The following is an 18837-nucleotide window of genomic DNA, read 5'->3' on the forward strand; positions in this document are numbered from 1 at the left end:
TTTACACCCTACAGGCAACACACAGTACTACAGGAGAGCCAGTGACTATTTTACACCCTACAGGCCACACAGTACTACAGGAGAGCCAGTGACTATTTTACACCCTGCAGGACACACACAATAAAATCTTGGGAGAGCTAGAACACAGAAGTGAGGATCTTACTGGCAGAGTCACTGACCTGAGCCTGTGGTGAGAGCCTTTACTGGCTGAAATAAAAACAAATAGTTGTTTTATATAAACCAGTGTCACTACTACAAAGATTGCGGATGAGGCCTTCTAACTGACATGTCAGAGCTGTGATATTGCCTGAGCCCAGTGACGTCTGACTCATCAGCTAAAGGGTCACTGCTCAAAAAACCAAAACAAAACATAAAGCGATGGGAAAATGGGGGTGTCACCGTCTGTGTGTCAGTTGCTGAAACCACCGGAGGCTATTTAATAGGGCGACCTGTTTTAGCCCCCCAGCTGCCCCGGGACAGCTGTCATAAAACCACGGAAAACCCGACGCTTGCGACACCTGTCCTCACACGCCCACGCGGACGAGGCCTAGCACAGGGACCTCAATCCCCCGTCCTGGAGAGCCACAGGGTCTCTAGCACAGGGACCTCAATCCCCCGTCCCGGAGAGCCACAGGGCCTCTAGCACAGGGACCTCAATCCCCTGTCCTGGAGAGCCACAGGGTCTCTAGCACAGGGACCTCAATCCCCTGTCCCGGAGAGCCACAGGGCCTCTAGCACAGGGACCTCAATCCCCTGTCCTGGAGAGCCACAGGGTCTCTAGCACAGGGACCTCAATCCCCTGTCCCGGAGAGCCACAGGGCCTCTAGCACAGGGACCTCAATCCCCTGTCCTGGAGAGCCACGGGGTCTGGCCCGCTCCTGTTTTCACACTAAAATCAGCGGCAAATTTTTTCCTTCCCAAGAAAGCGGGACAGTAACCTGCTTTAATTTATCACTTAAGTGCTGAATAACCCAGCACCCCCTGCGGGTCTCCTGGACCAACCAGTTCCTCCCGCCCAAAGTACTGGAGCTCCCGGAGGCTACCGGCGTGCTTTGTCAAGGTAACATGCAAACGGCACGCTGAGAACACCCCACGGTTTAAATTGCACGTTTCGTTCTTTTCCTATTTTTAGCGCGTGGCGCCGGAAATTGAATTCAATCGGTTAGCCCACACAAGGGGCGGAGCTACACAGTGCTGTCAATCACGACTTTGATCGAAAGACCCCAGCATGACATCTCTCAAACCGTGGATTCTTTCGTTAAACGAGAATTCAAGGGTGAATTTAAGAGACGCATAGGAATCGAAAAGGGAACAAAACAATCATACAGAAATGAGAATACATAAACCGATACACAACTCATTGTTAGTTTTTAAATCCGCTGTTAAAATATTTGGAACCCTGGTTTTTGGGGTACAAATCCACCACACGGTCAACAAAACTGAGAATACATTTAAATAGAGTCAGCAGAGCAAGAGACTAGATGTCACTATACGACTGCTAGCATCATTCAGGATCAGGGGTGTAGCACTAAATTCTGGGCCCTGTGTTTATACAGTCTCTGTGGCCCCATTTTAAATTTCAGGCCAAAGCAAACTGCCCCCAGCCCCCCACTGGCCTTGGGGCCATGCGCAGTCAGTTCCACTACTGCGCTCACTGTGACGCCCCTCTTCAGGATATTGCCCTTCGGGCTCCTGATTGGCCCAAAGCAAAACCCAAGCGTCTCATTTCCAAGTCGTTGAGTTCTAGGAGGCGCGCGACAGCGCTGTCAAATTCCAAGGCTCAACCAGTCCGTCCAGTTCAGAGTAACTTACACCAGTCTGTCAAGTTTAGTATAACTTTGTAACTTTTATAAATCCGTTCTTTATTTCTTTCTTTAGAAAAAAAAAATCAGATGCCGCTGCCTATCCGTCTCACAACACCGGGACATTTATCAGGGGGCTAGGCTGCGTACGGCGTAGGGATTTAAACCGTGATATGGACTCGATTCACGATGAAGGCTGAGTTTGTTCCCCGGTATATCCGCCGGCCAAGACGGCCACAGACAGTGCCGGTGGTATAGAGGGTCCTCTGTTTTCTTTGGCAGGGTAAGTGTTTCTGTGGACCAGCTGCACGCCATTTCCTGGCACGAGCCAGCTGTGTTATATTCACCGAGAACACGTGTCAGTTTGCTGTTAAAGCGTCGGCTAGTTTACTTCATAGTGCCGTAAGTTCCTGTTGGTTTTGAGCAATACCGACAGAATCGCGTCAGCCACGCTCCTGGAATTACAAACTTGAGTATTAACGTGAAAGCACTTTTCCCTCCACATCAAAATGCCCACTAGTTCAAACTAGACAATTGTAGATGAATTAATTATTTGGCCCACATAATTACATCGCGGGGGTCTGTGAATATTAACTGATGCACGTCGTTTGGACGTCTCACCCCATTGGCTCAATCAATGCCCACGACCCTTCGATTATGGCAGTTACTTGCATAAGGATTAATGAAACCAATTAGGTTTATGGGTCTGCAGCCTCCCGCATAGAACGTGGCGCTGGAATTCGGACGTAGACAGCGAGACAGTGCCACATGTTCCCAGGAGAGGGCGCTGCGGTCCAAGAAGCGGTAAATAGCAACGCTACCGACGTGATTCTCAATTCCCTTTCACCCGGTGTCCCGGCCATGACGTTTAAAGGCATGGCCATGACGTTTAATGGCCAAAATAGTAGACAGACCGACGAGTTCCCTCAACAACGCTATTTATTCGGACACATCAATCATCATACGGCCAAAAACCTACCAAACTTTTTTTAAACAACCATTCTCAAGGAAAGCACAGTAACGACACCTGGCCAAAATAATAATATCAGACAATATTGCCCATTTTCACTTATAATGTGCTTTTTTGTAGGGGGGGAATTACAATTCAGATTTCACAACTGAACTGGTTTGTGCGAGAAAAAAAAAAAAGCAACCCAGGCAACACCAGAGAATCTTAAGAACGGCGCAAGGGTGTTCACTGCGGGGCTCCGCGTTTGATTCTGGCTTCAGTCTGCAGACACAAGAGGCCAGACTTTAACCCTTTCTCAGCCGTCTTATCGCGATCTTGGCTCCGTTGTGGGAGCCGGTTTGGTTCGTTGGCTCGAGAGCGCACCTGAGCCCCAGTTGGCACCTGGCTGGCTTTCCGACGCCAGTTTTCACGGCACCCCGGCGGTTGCTTAAGCCCTGATTGGAGCTGAAGGTCAGAGCGTCGGAATGGGGCTCATAAAGCAGGTAAGTGTTCCGTGGGGGAATGGGCCCAGGGATGTCTAAGCCGCAATTTGGGTTTGCATGTTGACATGTGATGGTTAATTCGCAGGCCCAGATTACTCCTGGTTTTTAGGTCAAACAGAAACGTACTTCATCGCAGATAGGAGCAGATTTGATTTTACAGGTGCAACGTGAAGTAATCAAAGCAGCCAAAGTCTTGCACCAACTCTGCGATAAACGGAAACCTTTACGTTATTTGGTAGCATCATTGTGGACGTAGGCTACTCACTTTAAATACTTTATAATGTGCGCAATTTGTATATAAAGGTGCAACCGTCCATATATTGCGAACTGGTGCGCGCTGGACTCTGGTGGATTTGAGGGCTTGTCTGCGTGCCACCGTGTCTGCGAAGCGATCGTTATCGGCGACCGTGATTGAACTGGCCAAAGTGCAGCGAGACTTCGCGCAGATACTCGACGCGTTTCCGAGCGCGGGACGCCGTGGGACAGGGGACTCTTATTTGGGGGACAAGCGGTCCAGCCCTGACGGTGACAGGTAATGGTGGCAACCCGAGGCCCACGGGGCTGCAAGTTAGCAGGTACAGGTAATCTTACCGCAAAAAACCGAGTGGTTCGACGCGTTCATTGAGTATTTTGTAATCATTAACAGGGTAATATTTGACTCAGACATACGCTATACCTTGTAGAGACGTGTTAAAGTGCAACAGTGATTATCAAAGTGCGCTATAATTGCTGCTAGTCAACGGTGAACATAGTTTCAGACTCATAATTAAGAGACAATACTAGGTTAGTATTTTTTTTCGCAGCAGTACAGAGTATGGTATTTCTTTGAATCTTCATGTTGACCTAAGATACATGTATAGTACTTTGGCGGAGAGTAATTTGATTGTTTATGCTTTCAATCGGTCATCCGTAATGCAGTCGTCTCGATTGTTTCGGCACACTTCGCTCAAATGAATGGGCACGAGGGGTTCCACTCAGTTAGCGCTTGAACACGAATAAACGCGCCCGCGGGACCCGTGCAATACTGGAGGCTGCGTCGCTTGTCACGCGCAATCGAATGATATGTCCAGTTAAATATATATTGAGGACACACTTGTCATAAACATTAATTATACATTTTATTTATAAAGTCGTTTTAATACAACATTTCAAAGTTCTGAAATTATATCTATAACCAACACCACATATCTGACAGTGTGGTGATTCAGTTTTTGGATTTTTATTATTGTATAAATATGTGCACGGACTGTACATTTTGCACGAAAGAAAAAAGTCTTTTGTTAACTTTTGTTGCTTGCTACTAAATTGCTCAAGGATTTCTTCGTGTAACACCCCTGCAATTTCCTTGCAACTCAAATGCAATTTAGTTGCAACCGGTTCCGAGAAGCTCAACTTCATGTAACTAATTTCATGCAACAGCCAATCAGAGTAGAGATACAGATCGGACTATGTACCTCAATTTTAATCTGCAACGTTAATTTAGCTAATATGGCGTTTCGAGGTTTCATCCTCGATCCAAAATTGTGAATACACATGAAGCTTCGCCTTTCCTTGTTTAAAGGACTGCCGGTGACATTAAGGACAAAAACGTACCGCACATTATGTTGTTGTAGTATCAACAGTATACTACAATAAACACCATTATAAAGTATCGACGCAATATCGAACGAGATTACGCACACGCATTTCTGATAGGCGATTGACTGCAATATAAATCGCTTGCGATTGACATCAGAGGCAACGCCCTGCAGGCCACAAAAGTCACGTGGAAACTGCTTCGTGTAACAAGACCTAATGAACTGCAGTCAGAGGCATACTCCACGCACGCACGTGCAACCAATGCGAAGTACCATTGAGTCGCGCGCTCGTTGCTGGGCGCGTTATTTAAGCTTGCAGTCAGGCCGATTTTTTCAGAAGTGACGGGTCGTGTATCTCAGATGGGCAGTGGGGTGCTTGCTGATCTGGGGATCACGGAATGTCTGCGCGTCTGATGCCCGTTTCCGTCTGCAGGCTGCTGAGATGGCGCGGGAGACGAAGCAGTGCACGGAGTTCGTGCAGAAGCTCAGCGTGCTGCAGTGGGTCCTCACCTTCCTGTTCATGGGTGAGGGCGAGGGAGCGAAAAAAGGAGCGAGAAAGGGAATGAGAACGGAAAATGGGGAGAGATTAATGGGTTTTTTTTCAGTTTGAGAGATGAGGTTTTCTAGTGCACTGGTTATTTAAGGAATTAAACCCTTTTTAAATGAGACCTATCCGTGCTCTTTCAGTGGCCGATTAGTATGTTAACATACAGTTTATTAGACCCTGACACTTCGCTCCCATAGTTTTTTTTATATTATATTCCAAAAATGCACACACAAACTTCACTTTCCTTTTCTGTCCTCAAATACATGTTATATACTATGTAATAAATGCTTAGCTGAGATCCAAACTTAAGTAACGTTTTGGCAACACACACACCTCTTTTTCATAGCCTGATGCCTCTCTCTCTGTGCCCTGTGTTTGGTTGACAGTGTACCTGCTGTTCACCTGTTCACAGGTCTGGCCTGTACTGTGTTGATGGTGTATCTGCTGTTCACCTGTTCACAGGTGTGGCCTGTACTGTGTTGATGATATATCTGCTGTTCACCTGTTCACAGGTGTGGCCTGTACTGTGTTGATGGTATATCTGCTGTTCACCTCTCTGTGGCTCTTCCCCGTGCTCTACACCATCTGGATGCTGATTGACTGGAACACTCCTGAGAGAGGTGCTAACAGGGACACTGCACACACACACACACACACCCAGGCACTCAAACACACTCACACACGCATAGGTATCATCCAATCCACAGCTTGACTGCACTTCTCTCTGTGGCCACCAGGGGGCAGGCAGGTTGAGTGGGTGAAGAACTGGGCTGTGTGGACACACCTCAGAAATTACTTTCCTGTGAAGGTGAGTGAACTCGCTGTCTATAGCAAATGTTAGCTGAAGAACTTTATTGATTTTTTGCAGAAAAAAGTTACAACACTCCTGCAGATCTGAGAATTTTCAAAGAAACCTGACAAAAACTGGTGAAAAGTGGTTAGTTAAAATATTTTTTGCAATCTGCTGAAGGGTTTCAAAGGGTTGAAGTATCGGTTTCAGGTTAAAAAAAAATAAATTTAAAAAAAAAGCAGCATTTTTATATTAGTCCTTGAGGAGATGCTTTTTGGAGATTCCCAGAAAGATTGAAATATGTCCGTGATCTAACCTCACTGCCTTGTCTTGCTCTGTGTCTTTCTCCCCGACCCTACCCCCCCCCCCCCAGATTGTGAAGACGGCCGAGCTGAGCCCCAACAGGAACTACATCCTGGGCTCACACCCCCACGGGATCATGTGTGCAGGGGCCTTTACCTCCTTCTGCACCGGCTGTTCCGGATTCTCCCAGGCATTCCCGGGAATGCGCCCTACCCTCGCCATCCTGGCCGGGCTCTTCAAAATGCCCCTGTACCGGGAGTACCTCATGAGCGCAGGTATTGGGGTGGGGGGTACCGGGACTACCTCATAAGTGCAGGGGTGGAGGGGTGTACTGAGATTTACAGACAGTCAGGGAGGACAGGGGTGATGTAGTGACACTCACAAAACATTTTCCCCTTACCTGACCTCCTACTCATTCTTTCTCTCTGTCTTTCCCTCTCCTTCTTTTCCCTTTCTCTCTCTTCCTGTTTCTGTTTCTCTCTCTCTCCCTTTCCCTCCCTCCCTCTCCCCCTCTCTCCCTCTCTCTCTCCCTGTCTCCCCCTCTCTCCCCCCGCCCACCCCCCCCCCCTCCCCTCTGTAGGCATGTGTCCGGTGAGCAGGCCCAGTCTGGAGTTCCTTCTCTCGGGGAACGGTACGGGCAACGTGGTGGTGATTGTGATAGGGGGCGCTGCTGAGTCTCTGGCTTGCTTTCCGGGGATGAACACCGTGGTCATGAGACAGAGGAAGGGCTTTGTGCGGCTGGCCCTGGAGTGCGGGTGAGGGGGTGGGGTGGGGGGGGGGGGGGTGAAGAGGGGGGCTCGGGGCTCAGGTGAGAGAGGGGGTGGGGTTATGGGGTACAGGTGAGGGGTGGGGTGATGGTGAGAGAGGGGGTGGGCGTTATGGGGTACAGGTATGGGGTGGGGTGGGGTTATGGGGTACAGGTGAGGGGTGGGGTGAAGGTGAGAGAGGGGGTGGGGTTATGGGGTACAGGTGAGGGGTGGGGTGATGGTGAGAGAGGGGGTGGGGTTATGGGGTACAGGTATGGGGTGGGGTGTGGTTATGGGGTGAAGGTGAGAGAGGGGGTGGGGTTATGGGGTACTGGTGAGGGGGGGTGGGGTTATGGGGTACAGGTAAGAACTCTTAAATGAAGTCACATTTTTTACTAACGTGAGTCTCTCTCCTCTCTCTCTTCCTGTCCCCGGGGACGCCCCAGGGCTGACCTGGTGCCAGTGTACTCTTTCGGGGAGAACGAGCTGTTTAAGCAGGTGGTGTTCCCGGAGGGCAGTGTGATGCGCGTGCTGCAGACCGCCTTTAAGAAGGTCATGGGGTTCGCTCCCTGCCTGTTCATTGGCCAGAGCTGGGGCCTGGTGCCGTACAGCGTCCCCGTCACCACCGTCGGTCAGTGATGACGTCACCATGACACCCTTTGATATTTCATCATCCTGCGTTCTCTCGCTGTTGAATCGTATCCCATCTCCTGTCTCTCTTTCTCTCTCTCTCCCTTCCCCCCCCCCCCCCCCCCCCCCAGTGGGGAGCCCCATTTCCGTGCCCCAGGTCTCCCGCCCCTCAGAGGAGATGGTGGATCACTACCACAGCCTGTACATGGAGGCGCTGACTCAGCTCTTTCACGCGCACAAGACCAGCTGCGGCCTGTCTGACACCCACCAGCTCCAAATCATCTAGAGCCCCACCCTGCACCCCCTGCAGAAGGCTCGCTGAACCCCTGCCCCGTCCCGTGCCCCGTCCCGTGCCCCCTCCCGAATCGGCACATGCCACCAAAACGCCTAATCTGTACCAGAGTTTTAAACTGGGGTGCCTCGGCAGTGGTCCTGGAGACCCATAGTCCAGCATTCTCAGAGCCCAAGATGACAGTCAGTTAAACCAGATGGTTTGTGTGGCCCTGTAGGCCCTGTAACCCACCTAGCTGCCGTCTCTTCAGGTGTCATGTAAGCAGATACAGCTGCGTCTGCCGTTTGTCTTAAATGACCAATGAAAACCCCCGTGTCTTTCCTTTTTAAATTATCATCCCCTCCCATGTGTAAAGTACAACATGACTTTATATATTCAAAATCTCATTCCTGAAGTGTGTCAAGATTTTGGAGATACTTTGAACAAAATGAATGTGTTCCAGGGATTACACTTGGACTGAATATCTTCTGAGAGAATTCATGCTGTCAGGAGTCGCTGGTGCTTCCAAGAATAGAATACCCTTAATGCTCAAATAAGAACTAAAACGGCTTTAAACCAAATCTTAAGAGACAGAATGAGTATATTTAACTGCCTTTGTTGTGGTTTTGTGGTCATGAATAGGCTCCTTACTGTCACCATCTGTCTTTTGGTGTCAAATTGACAGGATTATGTGGGAGGGGCTGTGATTGGTGAATGCTGTTTCTCATAGCCAATCAGAACTTGATTTGAATGATGCTGTTGAAGAGGAATGTCTGGATGCTTTTCTCATTAGATATGAGGATATCTAGAGGGTGATTGCGTCATGGTGGAAGGCTTTGTATTACGAGAACCCTTTGTGATGGAATTTAAAAATATATTCTGTATTTCTAATCGCAGTTAAACACACTGGTTCTGTTCTGCTTTGGGAAAAGCTTTACAGATCCAGCAGTGTACCTAATGTAGTAATTCAGTACCACATCTAACACTGGGAGTGTGTTGTGTGTTTGCGCTGTCTCTTCTGACGAGTTAAAAGCCAAAGATCATTCTGCTTCCCTGGGGGAGTTTCACCCATGAATATGAACATGTGTAAAAAATGCCTTAAATAATTAAATTAGACCATCTTGCCCATTTTCGCATAAAATGTATGCTTATGTTTTGCCAGAGTGCTTTTTTGTAAGGGGTATCACAACTGAAATCTCACAGCTGAACTTGTTTGCATGAAAGAAAGCAAAGCAATCAGCTGTTCAGAATCTTAAAGGGTAATTACACCCTAGCCAGGAATATAATGGCGTAAAAAAATGCCTTAATTAAAACTGTGTAATCCAGGAAAATAAGTTGTGGTTTTTTTTTAATGTTTCATATTACCTTGTTTTCTGACAGGATGAAATCGCCAAAATGTTTGTTTCTCTGCCTGTTTAGTCTGTAATTTTATTTAACTATAATTTTACCAGGTTGCCCCAGTGAGATGTTGGGATTTAGTTAAGCCTGGTCCAGCATTGCACAACGTGCCTGATACAGTACAAGCCCCACACTTACATCACTGATGGTATCAATCCGTCGCACGGTGAGGTTTTAGCCACATGACTGAAAACAAACAAGTCTGTCCAATCTTAACAGTGCTCTGATCAAGCAGTTGTGCCATCTATGAGCTGCTGAGTGGCTCATTCGGTTAAAGCGCCACGCTGTGTGGCATGGATGAGCCTCATGGCCTCGGAGAGAAACTGGATCAGTCAGTTAGGGGTTTGTTTTTTAACACTCTAGTGACACCTGCTGGTCGACCAGGTGGACTGCAGCCAAAGGCTTGTGGAGACTAGATGCACTTTAAGCCTCTATATAAAAAAATAATTAAAAAAAGACAGGGAAATTATTGTGAAATACATAATTAATGTTTATTGTGCATCAACAATGGAACAATGCAAAAACAAATACACCAAGATAAATATGTCATTACCTTAAAAATTACAGCTTTTCACAACACAGGCAACAATCCATTAAAACAAGGATTAGAACCCATGATCTCCTGTACAGAACTCCCTGGGTCAAAACCCAGCTCAATCCATGTCCGAACTCACAGTACGAAGAACTGTAAACTTCAAATCCCAGAACCCCCTATGCTTCACATTTAAATGTCCTGGCTCTTTGAAGACCCTTTGTGCAAGTGCACTCTGCTCTGGGTCAGACATCAAGTTCAGCTGGGCGATGGGGGTGAAGAGGGAAACTAATTTCCAAGCAGTTACGCTGAAAACACGCGCGCATGCGCGCACACACGTGCCTCTGTCACACTGTCCATTTCAGGCACCTATAACACAGAGACAGAGTGTGTGTGAAACGGCGCATATGCATTAAATTTTATTTTACATGTGTAACCTTGTCTCAGATTGGGTGTATGGGTACAGGTGTTTGTATACAGCTGTACTATTTGGTTTTGTGGTGAGCATATATGTATAGGTGTATTACCTGGTCTTGTGTGTGTGTACAGGTGTATGAGTGTAGGTGTGTTACCTGGTCTTGTGTGTATACAGGTATATGAATACAGGTGTTACCTGGGCTCGTGGTGGGCGTGTGTGTGTACAGGTGTGTTACCTGGTCTCGTGGTGCGTGTGTGTGTGTGTACAGGTGTGTTACCTGGGCTCGTGGTGTGTGTGTGTGTGTGTGTGTGTGTGTGTGTGTGTACAGGTGTGTTACCTGGTCTCGTGGTGGGTGCCCAGGCAGCGCACGCAGCAGTAGCGCGCTCCACAGGACACGCAGGTGTAGTTGGAGGGGAAGCCGCACACTGCGCAGAAGTGACGCTGCGGAAGCTTGGAGGGCTCGGCACACGCAGTCAGGTAGTTAGGCCCCTCGCTCACACTCAGGTTCTACAGCGAGAGAGAGAGAGAACGCACCGGGACGTCTTACGAGGAGGGCAGGGGAGGTGGGGGACAGCGGCCAGTCTGAGATTTTGGGGGTATTGGAGAGAAATAGTGGTTCTTTTCTCACCTCTTCCTCCAGCAGGGCCTGGAAGTTCTTCCGGAATCTCTGCTTGAAGTGGTCCCCTCTCGTTTTTTTCCTTTTTTTACCTGAGGAGGGAGGTAGGGTGAAAAAGTTGTTGAAGGAAGCAAGTTCAGCTTAGGTAGAGTAGCACACGGATGAGGATAAGGCTGGTTAACATATTGTTTGCATAGAACCGAGTGGAGCTCATGTTGTTGTTTTGGCACACGTCGCGTTTTCACTCACCCGACTCGTTGCTTTCGTCGAACTGCGGTAGCCTCTTTGCAAGCTGCGGCAGACTGGCGTGCGGATCGTCCTGGAAGTTGTCCTTCTCTAGAGCGTCGAGCTGCCGGGTGAGGCGACGCTGGCGGGTGGCGCGGTCCAGGACCCGGCGCTGATTCGCATCTTGGGAACGCACTAACGGCGACCCAGAAAGAACAGGCGCAAAAACCGGGAAAGAAACAGCCAAAAGTTAGCCAAGACACTCCTTACCAAGTATTGATGATTAACACCGGCGACCAAGAAATATAACCGTAAAATATTTTAATTATCTAACGTTACAGTTCCTCGCAGCTAGTTTGATGGCAGGTTACTGTTGTCTCAGTAAGCGTACTATCACACAGCGAAACTAGCAAGCTCCGTTGTAGCGATCTGGATGTTACAATAAAGACTAGCAGCCTAACACTAATTGAAACATCTTCCAAACCTAAAGCTTACGAACCTGCTATTTTCTTTTCAACCATCTTTTTTGAATTATTAAGGAAAGCCAGCGCAAACAATAATACTGGAGCAAAGATTAGCTTTTCAGTGACACACGTCTTTTTCCTTCTGAGTCTTTGGTTGGTAACGCTTTGGTAATGTGGCGCATACTGCCACCTAGTGTGTTGGAGTATGAACCGTGTGATTTCGGTCTTCCATGGGGGAACTCTTCCCCGGGCCAGATGGAATTTTTTAAATACAGTCTATGGATAGAATGCATATTAACTATGGAGATCGTCTGAACTGACCAGTTCAGGAAAAAAAAAACAATTAAGAATAACAACGACACGCAAATAAATAAAATAATTACACACGTTTTCTTAGCTATGTCTTAACGTCACGAGTATGAAAATTGCAATGCTGGGGCGCTAGATATGTATATGTTATTATTTGTTTGGCTGGTAGACGAGCGTATCCATGTTAAGCTACAGTGTCTTTAGCATTGTAGTCTACATTAGTTCGACTCGATATCGTCTGAAACTAAGCAGACTCATTTTTTTCCTAAAGGAAAAAGAAGAATTAATTCTGCAACTACAGCCTGCAACCTGGGGACTGCAGATGTTGTTCCAATCTACATTATTTTGAATGGGAAGCAAATGGTACTCCTGATTGCTCTAAATTAAGTGGCGTTTCCACAACCGCCTGTCGGGGAACTGAAGCGCTGTCGCCGCTGGCCCGCGCCAGCTAGGACCCGACTCACAAAGGCGTTCTGTACATCCGGGTCATCACAACGCTGACTGGCTGAGAGAGAACTGGAGGAGGCGGTGGCGGGAGTCGTGTGAGAAATTGATGGTAAAAAACCGGTATTATGGGAACTAGTATAATAGTAATTCCCTTTTCATATACTACAGTTTCACAGAGATTATTTCTGTGGTAAAGTGCCACATCAGAACAATGTCGGCTCCGAGCTCTCTGCAGAGCCGCTTGGCTTCCCACGTTCATGTTGTTTGAATAAAAGCGTCAGAGGAAAAAAGCCGAACAATGTCATATTCTTAAGATTGTGTTCCATGTTAAGATTGCGTTACATACTAAGAATGTGTTGCGTTATGAAAACGTGTTGCATGTTAAGTGCGCTACGTGTTAGGTAGCGATGGGGAAAATGTTAGTCTGCAGAATGAATGGGCCCGGCAACTTAGCAACAAAGCTAAGCCACCCATGCAGCTAGGCCTCGGCACGAGATGACCTAGACTGCACGTTACTAATTTAATAAGATTATTAGCTTGCTAGCTGTCAAATAGTTATATCTGCTGGTAAATTGTAGGTATCAAGAGCCGGTCGTGTGGATAAAGTCTAGTCCGCAAGTTGAAAGGATGGCTGGCTTGCTAAGCAGGGTTACAACTGGCCTATGGGAAGGCTAGCGTCTGTTAGCTTAGCTACAGAGTTATTCAGAACCATGGTGGCTTTGCATGCTAACGCTAGACCTTCAGCAGGGCATTATCTCGTTAAAATATAACCAGATATAGTTAAATATGCGTAACGTTATATGGTGAAGCGGTACATGTCCAAACACGTTAACAGTAATGCGTTAACGTTGTATGGGTAAAGGTAGCCAACGTTAGCCTAACGGATCAGATAGCTTTCCAACGTAATTGTGTTAGCGGACGACCTTATGAAAGGTTTTTGTAATACAAGTTGGGTCATGGTTAAGTTCTTGTTTCCAGTTGAACAGAATGTTCCCAATAATGTTAGTTTGCAATTCTGACGTTGGCTTGTAATGATCCTACCCAGCAAGCTTTATCACGAGTTGTCGAACAAGCTGTGCTCTCAAAAGTAGCTACGCCGTTTTTTAAATTTAGCTTATACCGTTACGATTGCTAACGTTGGTTAAGTTGGAGCTAACGATCTATTTCAGATGGAAAACCGAGCTGTGGGGAAATTTTAATATTTCTAATGCCCTTGGCAGGACATACCTTGAATAAATCAACTAATGGAGACTAGCTAGCTAATTTTACTTTATCCTTCAGTGAAGCTGTGAGTTTAAGTAGCCAGTTTAGTTCGCTGGCTATTAACGCATTATTGCGGTGATGTAACAGTCCTTTGCGTGATTAGGCTACTATGGTTCAGTAGTGAATTCATTTTGTCTATTCACTTTTGCACCAAGTGCCTCCCTGAGTGAGATATCACACTCTTGGTAAGATAACAGTTTGTCATCTCCACTGACTTCTAGTGATGGGAGACAGCGACGACGAGTACGACCGTCGGCGGAGGGACAAGTTCCGCAGGGAGAGGAGTGACTACGACCGCTCCCGGGAGAGGGAGGACCGGCGGCGGGACGACTGGAATGACCGGTGAGGTGGAGAGAGAAGGAATGGTTCTGGAATTAGACCGTAATATAGATGAATGCTGCGAGTTTGAATCCAGTTTGTGGAAGTGTTTTACTGTTGAACTACGGACTTAAGTGGATGTCTCCATGAGTACATAACAGGGCTGTACTGTAGGATTATTAGTGTACTACCTGTAAAAATAAGGGCACCTATACTAATTAGAATGCCCTACATAACGTAGATGTGTGCTTGAAAGGTGTGCTGCATCATTGTTGTGGTGATTGTTGTTGTTATTATTTGCTGGCCATTTGAGCTATAAATTGTTGTTTCTTCTGCGAGGAAAATTAAGGTTTTGGGAGTTAAAAGGTGGATATAATAAGTGTTGTTGTTATTTTTCTGGGAACTGGCGCCCTTCGGCGAGAGAGTGGGACCGCGGCCGTGAGAGGCGGAGCCGGGGGGAGTACCGCGATTATGAGCGAGGCCGCCGCGAGCGGTTCTCCCCGCCCAGACACGACATGAGTCCCCAGCAGAAACGCATGAGGAGAGACTGGTGAGCATCTGTCCGTCTTTCACTGGCTGTCTGGCTGTTCCTCTGGTGAGCACCTGTCCGTCTTTCACTGGCTGTCTGGCTGTTTCTCTGGTGAGCACCTGTCCGTCTTTCACTGGCTGTCTGGCTGTTTCTCTGGTGAGCATCTGTCCGTCTTTCACTGGCTGTCTGGCTGTTTCTCTGGTGAGCATCTGTCCGTCTTTCACTGGATGTCTGGCTGTTTCTCTGGTGAGCATCTGTCTGCCTTTTTCTGGCTGTATGACTGTTTCTCTGGTGTGTATGTGTCTGTCTTTTTCTGGCTGTATGACTGTTTCTCTGGTGAGTGTCTGTCTGCCTTTTTCTGGCTGTAGGACCGTTTCTCTGGTGTGTATGTGTCTGTCTTTTTCTGGCTGTCTGACTGTTTCTCTGATAAGTGTCTGCCTGGGATGTACCCTTTCAGGTGGCACCACATTTTTACAGTGTCTGTTGCTCTCTCTCTTCATCCATCTCCCTTCCATCCTCCCTCTCTCTTCACCTCCCTTCTTCCCTCTTCCTCTGCTTCTCACCTAATGTCATCTCTCTTTCCGTCTCTCTCTCTCTCTCAGGGATGACCATGGAGGCGATCCTTACCATGGGGGGTATGACCTGCCGTACGGTGGAGGAGGGGGTCCCAGCTACGCCCCCCCGCAGCCCTGGGGTCACCCGGACCTGCACCTCATGCCTCAGCACCACGGCATCCCCATACAGGCCAGGTATGCAGGGGGCAGCGTTCACCTGTCGGGACATAACAGTAACGGTCCTGTCTGTGGGAACATAACAGTAATGGTCCTGTCTGTGGGAACATAACAGTAATGGTCCTGTCTGTGGGAACATAACATTTTAACGGTCCTGTCTGTGGGGACATAACAGTAACGGCCCTGTCTGTGGGAACATAACAGTAATGGTCCTGTCTGTGGGAACATAACAGTAACGGTCCTGTCTGTGGGAACATAACAGTAACGGTCCTGTCTGTGGGAACATAATTTTAATGGTTCTACGCACTCAGTACGTTTCTAGTGTTTGTACCCAAAATAACCCAGGCAACACCTTAAACGTTACAGCACAATACTGATGCTCTAGATCGAATAACACGGACATTTTCTCTCATCTGTCAGGAAGGCGAAACGGTAGGCTGGGTGGGTGGGCCCGTTGGCCACGCCTCCTTCAGCCTTTGTCTTTGTTTTATTGGCCGGCTGCCACGTCCTGCACTAGCTTGCTGGCTAAGCTAGCTCCGGTCGGCTGTTGTGCTGACTCAGTTTATTCGCACTGGAGCAAGTCTGTGAAATTTTTGCCTGCAGTATTTGGCCCTGCTGATGCACACTCTCGCAGACACTCCCACAGGCCGTATGCTGAAATATTTCAGCCATTTACTTTTTTGTTCCGTTTCTTTTGAAAAACTGGCACAAGGCAGTAGTTCCCTGTCAGTTTGCTGTCCACCTAACGTTTACCTCTCTTTCTCTGCCCCCCCCGACCCTTACATTCATTTTATTGTCTTCACCTTTTTCTTCTTGCTTTCCCTCTTCCCCATATCCTTCTCTCCCTCTCCTCCCTCCCCCTGTTCCTACCTTCCACCTGTATTTTCCTGTCACCGCTCGTTCCCTCTCTCTCTCTCTTACCCCCCCCCCCCAGACTGGGTAACATCCACGACATGGACCTGGGCCCGCCCCCGCCGGTGATGAAGACCTTTAAGGAGTTCCTGCTGTCGCTGGACGACTCCGTGGACGAGACGGAGGCGGTCAAGCGCTACAACGAGTACAAGATGGACTTCCGCCGCCAGCAGATGCAGGACTTCTTCCTGGCCCACAAGGACGAGGAGTGGTACGACCCGCCGCCCGCCCTCCTGCCTGCTAACGGTGCTGCGGCGGGCTGCTCCACTTGCTCACTGCGGGGGGGGTTTACTGTGTGTGGGAGAGCAGAGGTGGTGTGGTGCATCGTAGTGTGATGCTCAGGGCAAGTGTGGTTGCAGTTGCACTCATAAAGCAAGATACTTTGTTTGAAATTAAGATTTTCCAGCTTGAGTTGTTGCATCCATGTTAGTTTTTTTAACTAGGCTGTGGAGGGGAGGGCCCCATTTGGTTAGAGGTGGGGGTGGGTTGGGGTGGGTGTATTTGAGCTTTCATGGTTGTTGAGTGTGACAGCACAATGACTTGGTGCATGTGAGAGGAAGGGGCGGGGCCTCAGTACAGTCTGGGTGTGTTTATTGGCGATGGGAGAACGAGGAACTGGAAACTGAACAGTTGGTGGATCTATCATGTGTACTGCATTTAACCAATCAGTGTTCTATCCCATATACAGCAGGAGAGAGCTGTTCATAGAGGTCCGTTCAGTGCTTATGGGAACAGATAGCGGTGTTTGTTCAGAGAGAGTTCCCTTCTGTTCAGTCCTTTATGTGTTTTTCAGAGAGCTTCTGTGTGCTGGACAGCTGCTCTGGTGTAGCACAGGAATTATGACTGTCAGTCTTCCTAACCACACGGGGGCGCTGTGGTTCACATGCTCACTCTTAAACTTGGCTTCTGCTACCTGTACTTTAGAAACAGGGTTGGGAGGGGTGTGGGGGGGGGGGGGGGGACTTATGCTTCTCACACAGTTGTGCTGGATTGTGATTGATTTGTGTAAAAAAAGAAAGAAAAAAAATGCTTTTTTTGTTTTGTTTGTTTTTTATTTTTCTTTTTCAAATTAACAAAACCAACCCTTCTTCCCTCCTCCTTTCCTCCCCTCCTTCACAACAAGGTTTTTTTGGAAGATGCGCGAAAGAGAGAGAGACAGAGAAAAGCAAACAGTGGCAGTTGGAGCTCTTCGCAGGAGTCGCCAGTTAGACAGACAGGCCTTGCGCTGCGCCCAATGCAGTTGCTTTAGACGCACAGTGCCAGTTCTCTTAGGCAGACAGACGTAACGCAGTCCTACCTCTCCGCTCATGGGAAATCTTTTTTTTTTCTTCTTTTTTTTTTTCCTTTAGCCTCGGGCGTGACATCACCTGTTCTCGCCTCTCGTTTTTTATTTTGCGCTTTTTTTTTATCCGAAAAAAGTGAGAACCTTTCAAATTGCGTGCGCACACAAACAAAACGAGTCACGTTTGGGACGGTTTGGGAGTGAAAGAAGATTACTGCCCCTCCCAGTGTATTTGTGTTGTTATTCTGGGAGAAGAAAAGGTAAATTTAGTCCACACCGTGCAGTTATTTTTAATCACTACATCTATGAAATGTTTATTCCTATTTTCTCCTGCATTTCCTGTTCTTATGTCTGATTCAGGTCCAGCTTCCTGTTGTCAATGCACTAGAGTAACAGCTGTGCCACTTAAAACCAACACACAGTCCTTTCCAGCCATGCTGTGAACCCCACTGTATCTGTGTGACTTTGCTTTTCATGTTTTGGGGGGGGGGGGGGGGGGGGAGAGCTTCATGTGACCCAAAGTAGGTGGAGCCTTGGTGTGCCATCAGCAACTGGCTTCGAAACAGAAGGATTCCAGTGCTTTGGAGAATGCAAACTGATTGGTTTGTCAGAGCTTGACAGTGCCCTGTGGCTCCTCCCATTATTGGATTCTTGAAGCTCATTTGCTGGTTCAGTAGCCCCACCCACATCAGTCATGGCAGTGCCCATTTTTTAAAATTAACCAGCTGACCATAAAAACTTGGTCAATGTGCTGAAGACACACGAGAATAACATGAGAATGCATGAGCGTGCAAGTCAGGTTTGAGCCTTAACTGTTAATCATAAGTCATAACATTTTCTTTTTTGTTCAGTTTTTTGTTGTGTAGACTTTATTTTTGAGTGGCAGCTGAGAAAGGCTAGGACACGCGTGTGTCATCGCTGGAGCGAGGGGTTGAGACCACCTCAGATGGGAGTCCAGAGTTTCGAGTCCAGATATATTTATTTTTTTTGGGAAGTATCTGTTCCCCTTGCGGTGTGCTCTGGCTTTTATTTTGTGCCGTCTCCAGACAGCCCCTTCCCCCCCCCCGGCCCGCCCTCACACTTTAAATTAGGCAACTGCAATTCTGGCTTTACCACAGGAGACCAGGAAGTGGGCCCTTTTATTTTGATGCTCAAGCCATCTGTTAGCACTGGAGCCTTGTGAAGCAGCAGCCATTTTGGCCAGTTTTTGTGTGGCTCGTCTCATTGGCTCTTCCTGACCCCTAACCCCGCCCCCCCCCCCGTCCTGGTCCAGGT

The 18837-nt window shown here is 47.9% G+C and overlaps 3 protein-coding genes across 6 annotated transcripts in view; 2 read left to right on the forward strand and 1 right to left on the reverse strand.

Moving 5' to 3' along the window:
* The first annotated feature begins 2952 nt into the window (after positions 1–2952).
* mogat3b (monoacylglycerol O-acyltransferase 3b) lies at positions 2953–9449 on the forward strand. Of its 4 annotated transcripts, none has more exons than XM_035431989.1 (8): positions 2953–3254; positions 5265–5355; positions 5891–5998; positions 6116–6186; positions 6542–6746; positions 7052–7226; positions 7664–7848; positions 7979–9449. In XM_035431989.1, the coding sequence occupies exons 1-8, from the start codon at positions 3237–3239 to the stop codon at positions 8131–8133; spliced, it is 1008 nt and encodes a 335-aa protein (XP_035287880.1). In that variant the 5' UTR covers positions 2953–3236; the 3' UTR covers positions 8134–9449. The 4 variants fall into 4 exon arrangements, with proteins under 4 accessions (XP_035287880.1, XP_035287882.1, XP_035287884.1 ...); XM_035431991.1 differs by lacking the exon at positions 2953–3254 and adding an exon at positions 3278–3835; XM_035431993.1 differs by lacking the exon at positions 2953–3254 and adding an exon at positions 3278–3829.
* Positions 9450–9982: 533 nt separating this feature from the next.
* Positions 9983–11957, reverse strand: znhit1 (zinc finger, HIT-type containing 1). The gene is made up of 5 exons (XM_035432580.1): positions 11807–11957; positions 11332–11502; positions 11095–11174; positions 10804–10973; positions 9983–10417 (listed from the first exon to the last, which is right to left on the reverse strand). The coding sequence occupies exons 1-5, from the start codon at positions 11826–11828 to the stop codon at positions 10396–10398; spliced, it is 465 nt and encodes a 154-aa protein (XP_035288471.1). The 5' UTR covers positions 11829–11957; the 3' UTR covers positions 9983–10395.
* A 571-nt stretch (positions 11958–12528) lies between these two features.
* The window catches only part of srrt (serrate RNA effector molecule homolog (Arabidopsis)), a 13057-nt gene continuing 6748 nt past the window's right edge, over positions 12529–18837 (forward strand). The window contains exons 1-6 of the mRNA XM_035433167.1: positions 12529–12636; positions 14012–14132; positions 14515–14658; positions 15240–15386; positions 16303–16491; positions 18836–18837. The exon at positions 18836–18837 is cut by the window's right edge and continues 168 nt beyond it. Coding sequence (XP_035289058.1) covers positions 14014–14132; positions 14515–14658; positions 15240–15386; positions 16303–16491; positions 18836–18837 — 601 coding nt within the window. The 5' untranslated portion in view covers positions 12529–12636; positions 14012–14013. The remainder of the gene's footprint in view (positions 12637–14011; positions 14133–14514; positions 14659–15239; positions 15387–16302; positions 16492–18835) is intronic.

The sequence above is a fragment of the Anguilla anguilla genome, chromosome 9 (assembly GCF_013347855.1).
Source record: "Anguilla anguilla isolate fAngAng1 chromosome 9, fAngAng1.pri, whole genome shotgun sequence".
Lineage (NCBI taxonomy): Eukaryota > Metazoa > Chordata > Actinopteri > Anguilliformes > Anguillidae > Anguilla > Anguilla anguilla.

Excerpts from the sequence above, each read along its gene's own strand:
- znhit1 (XM_035432580.1), bottom strand. The coding sequence starts at position 11,828 with ATGGTTGAAAAGAAAATAGCAG. Across the intron at positions 11,503-11,806 it reads GGTTGAAAAGAAAATAGCAG|TGCGTTCCCAAGATGCGAAT; the intron begins GTTCGTAAGCTT and ends GGTCGCCGTTAG. Across the intron at positions 10,418-10,803 it reads GGCACCCACCACGAGACCAG|GTGCCTGAAATGGACAGTGT; the intron begins GTAACACACCTG and ends TCTGTGTTATAG.
- mogat3b (XM_035431989.1), top strand. Across the intron at positions 5,356-5,890 it reads CCTCACCTTCCTGTTCATGG|GTGTGGCCTGTACTGTGTTG; the intron begins GTGAGGGCGAGG and ends ACCTGTTCACAG. Across the intron at positions 7,849-7,978 it reads CGTCCCCGTCACCACCGTCG|TGGGGAGCCCCATTTCCGTG; the intron begins GTCAGTGATGAC and ends CCCCCCCCCCAG.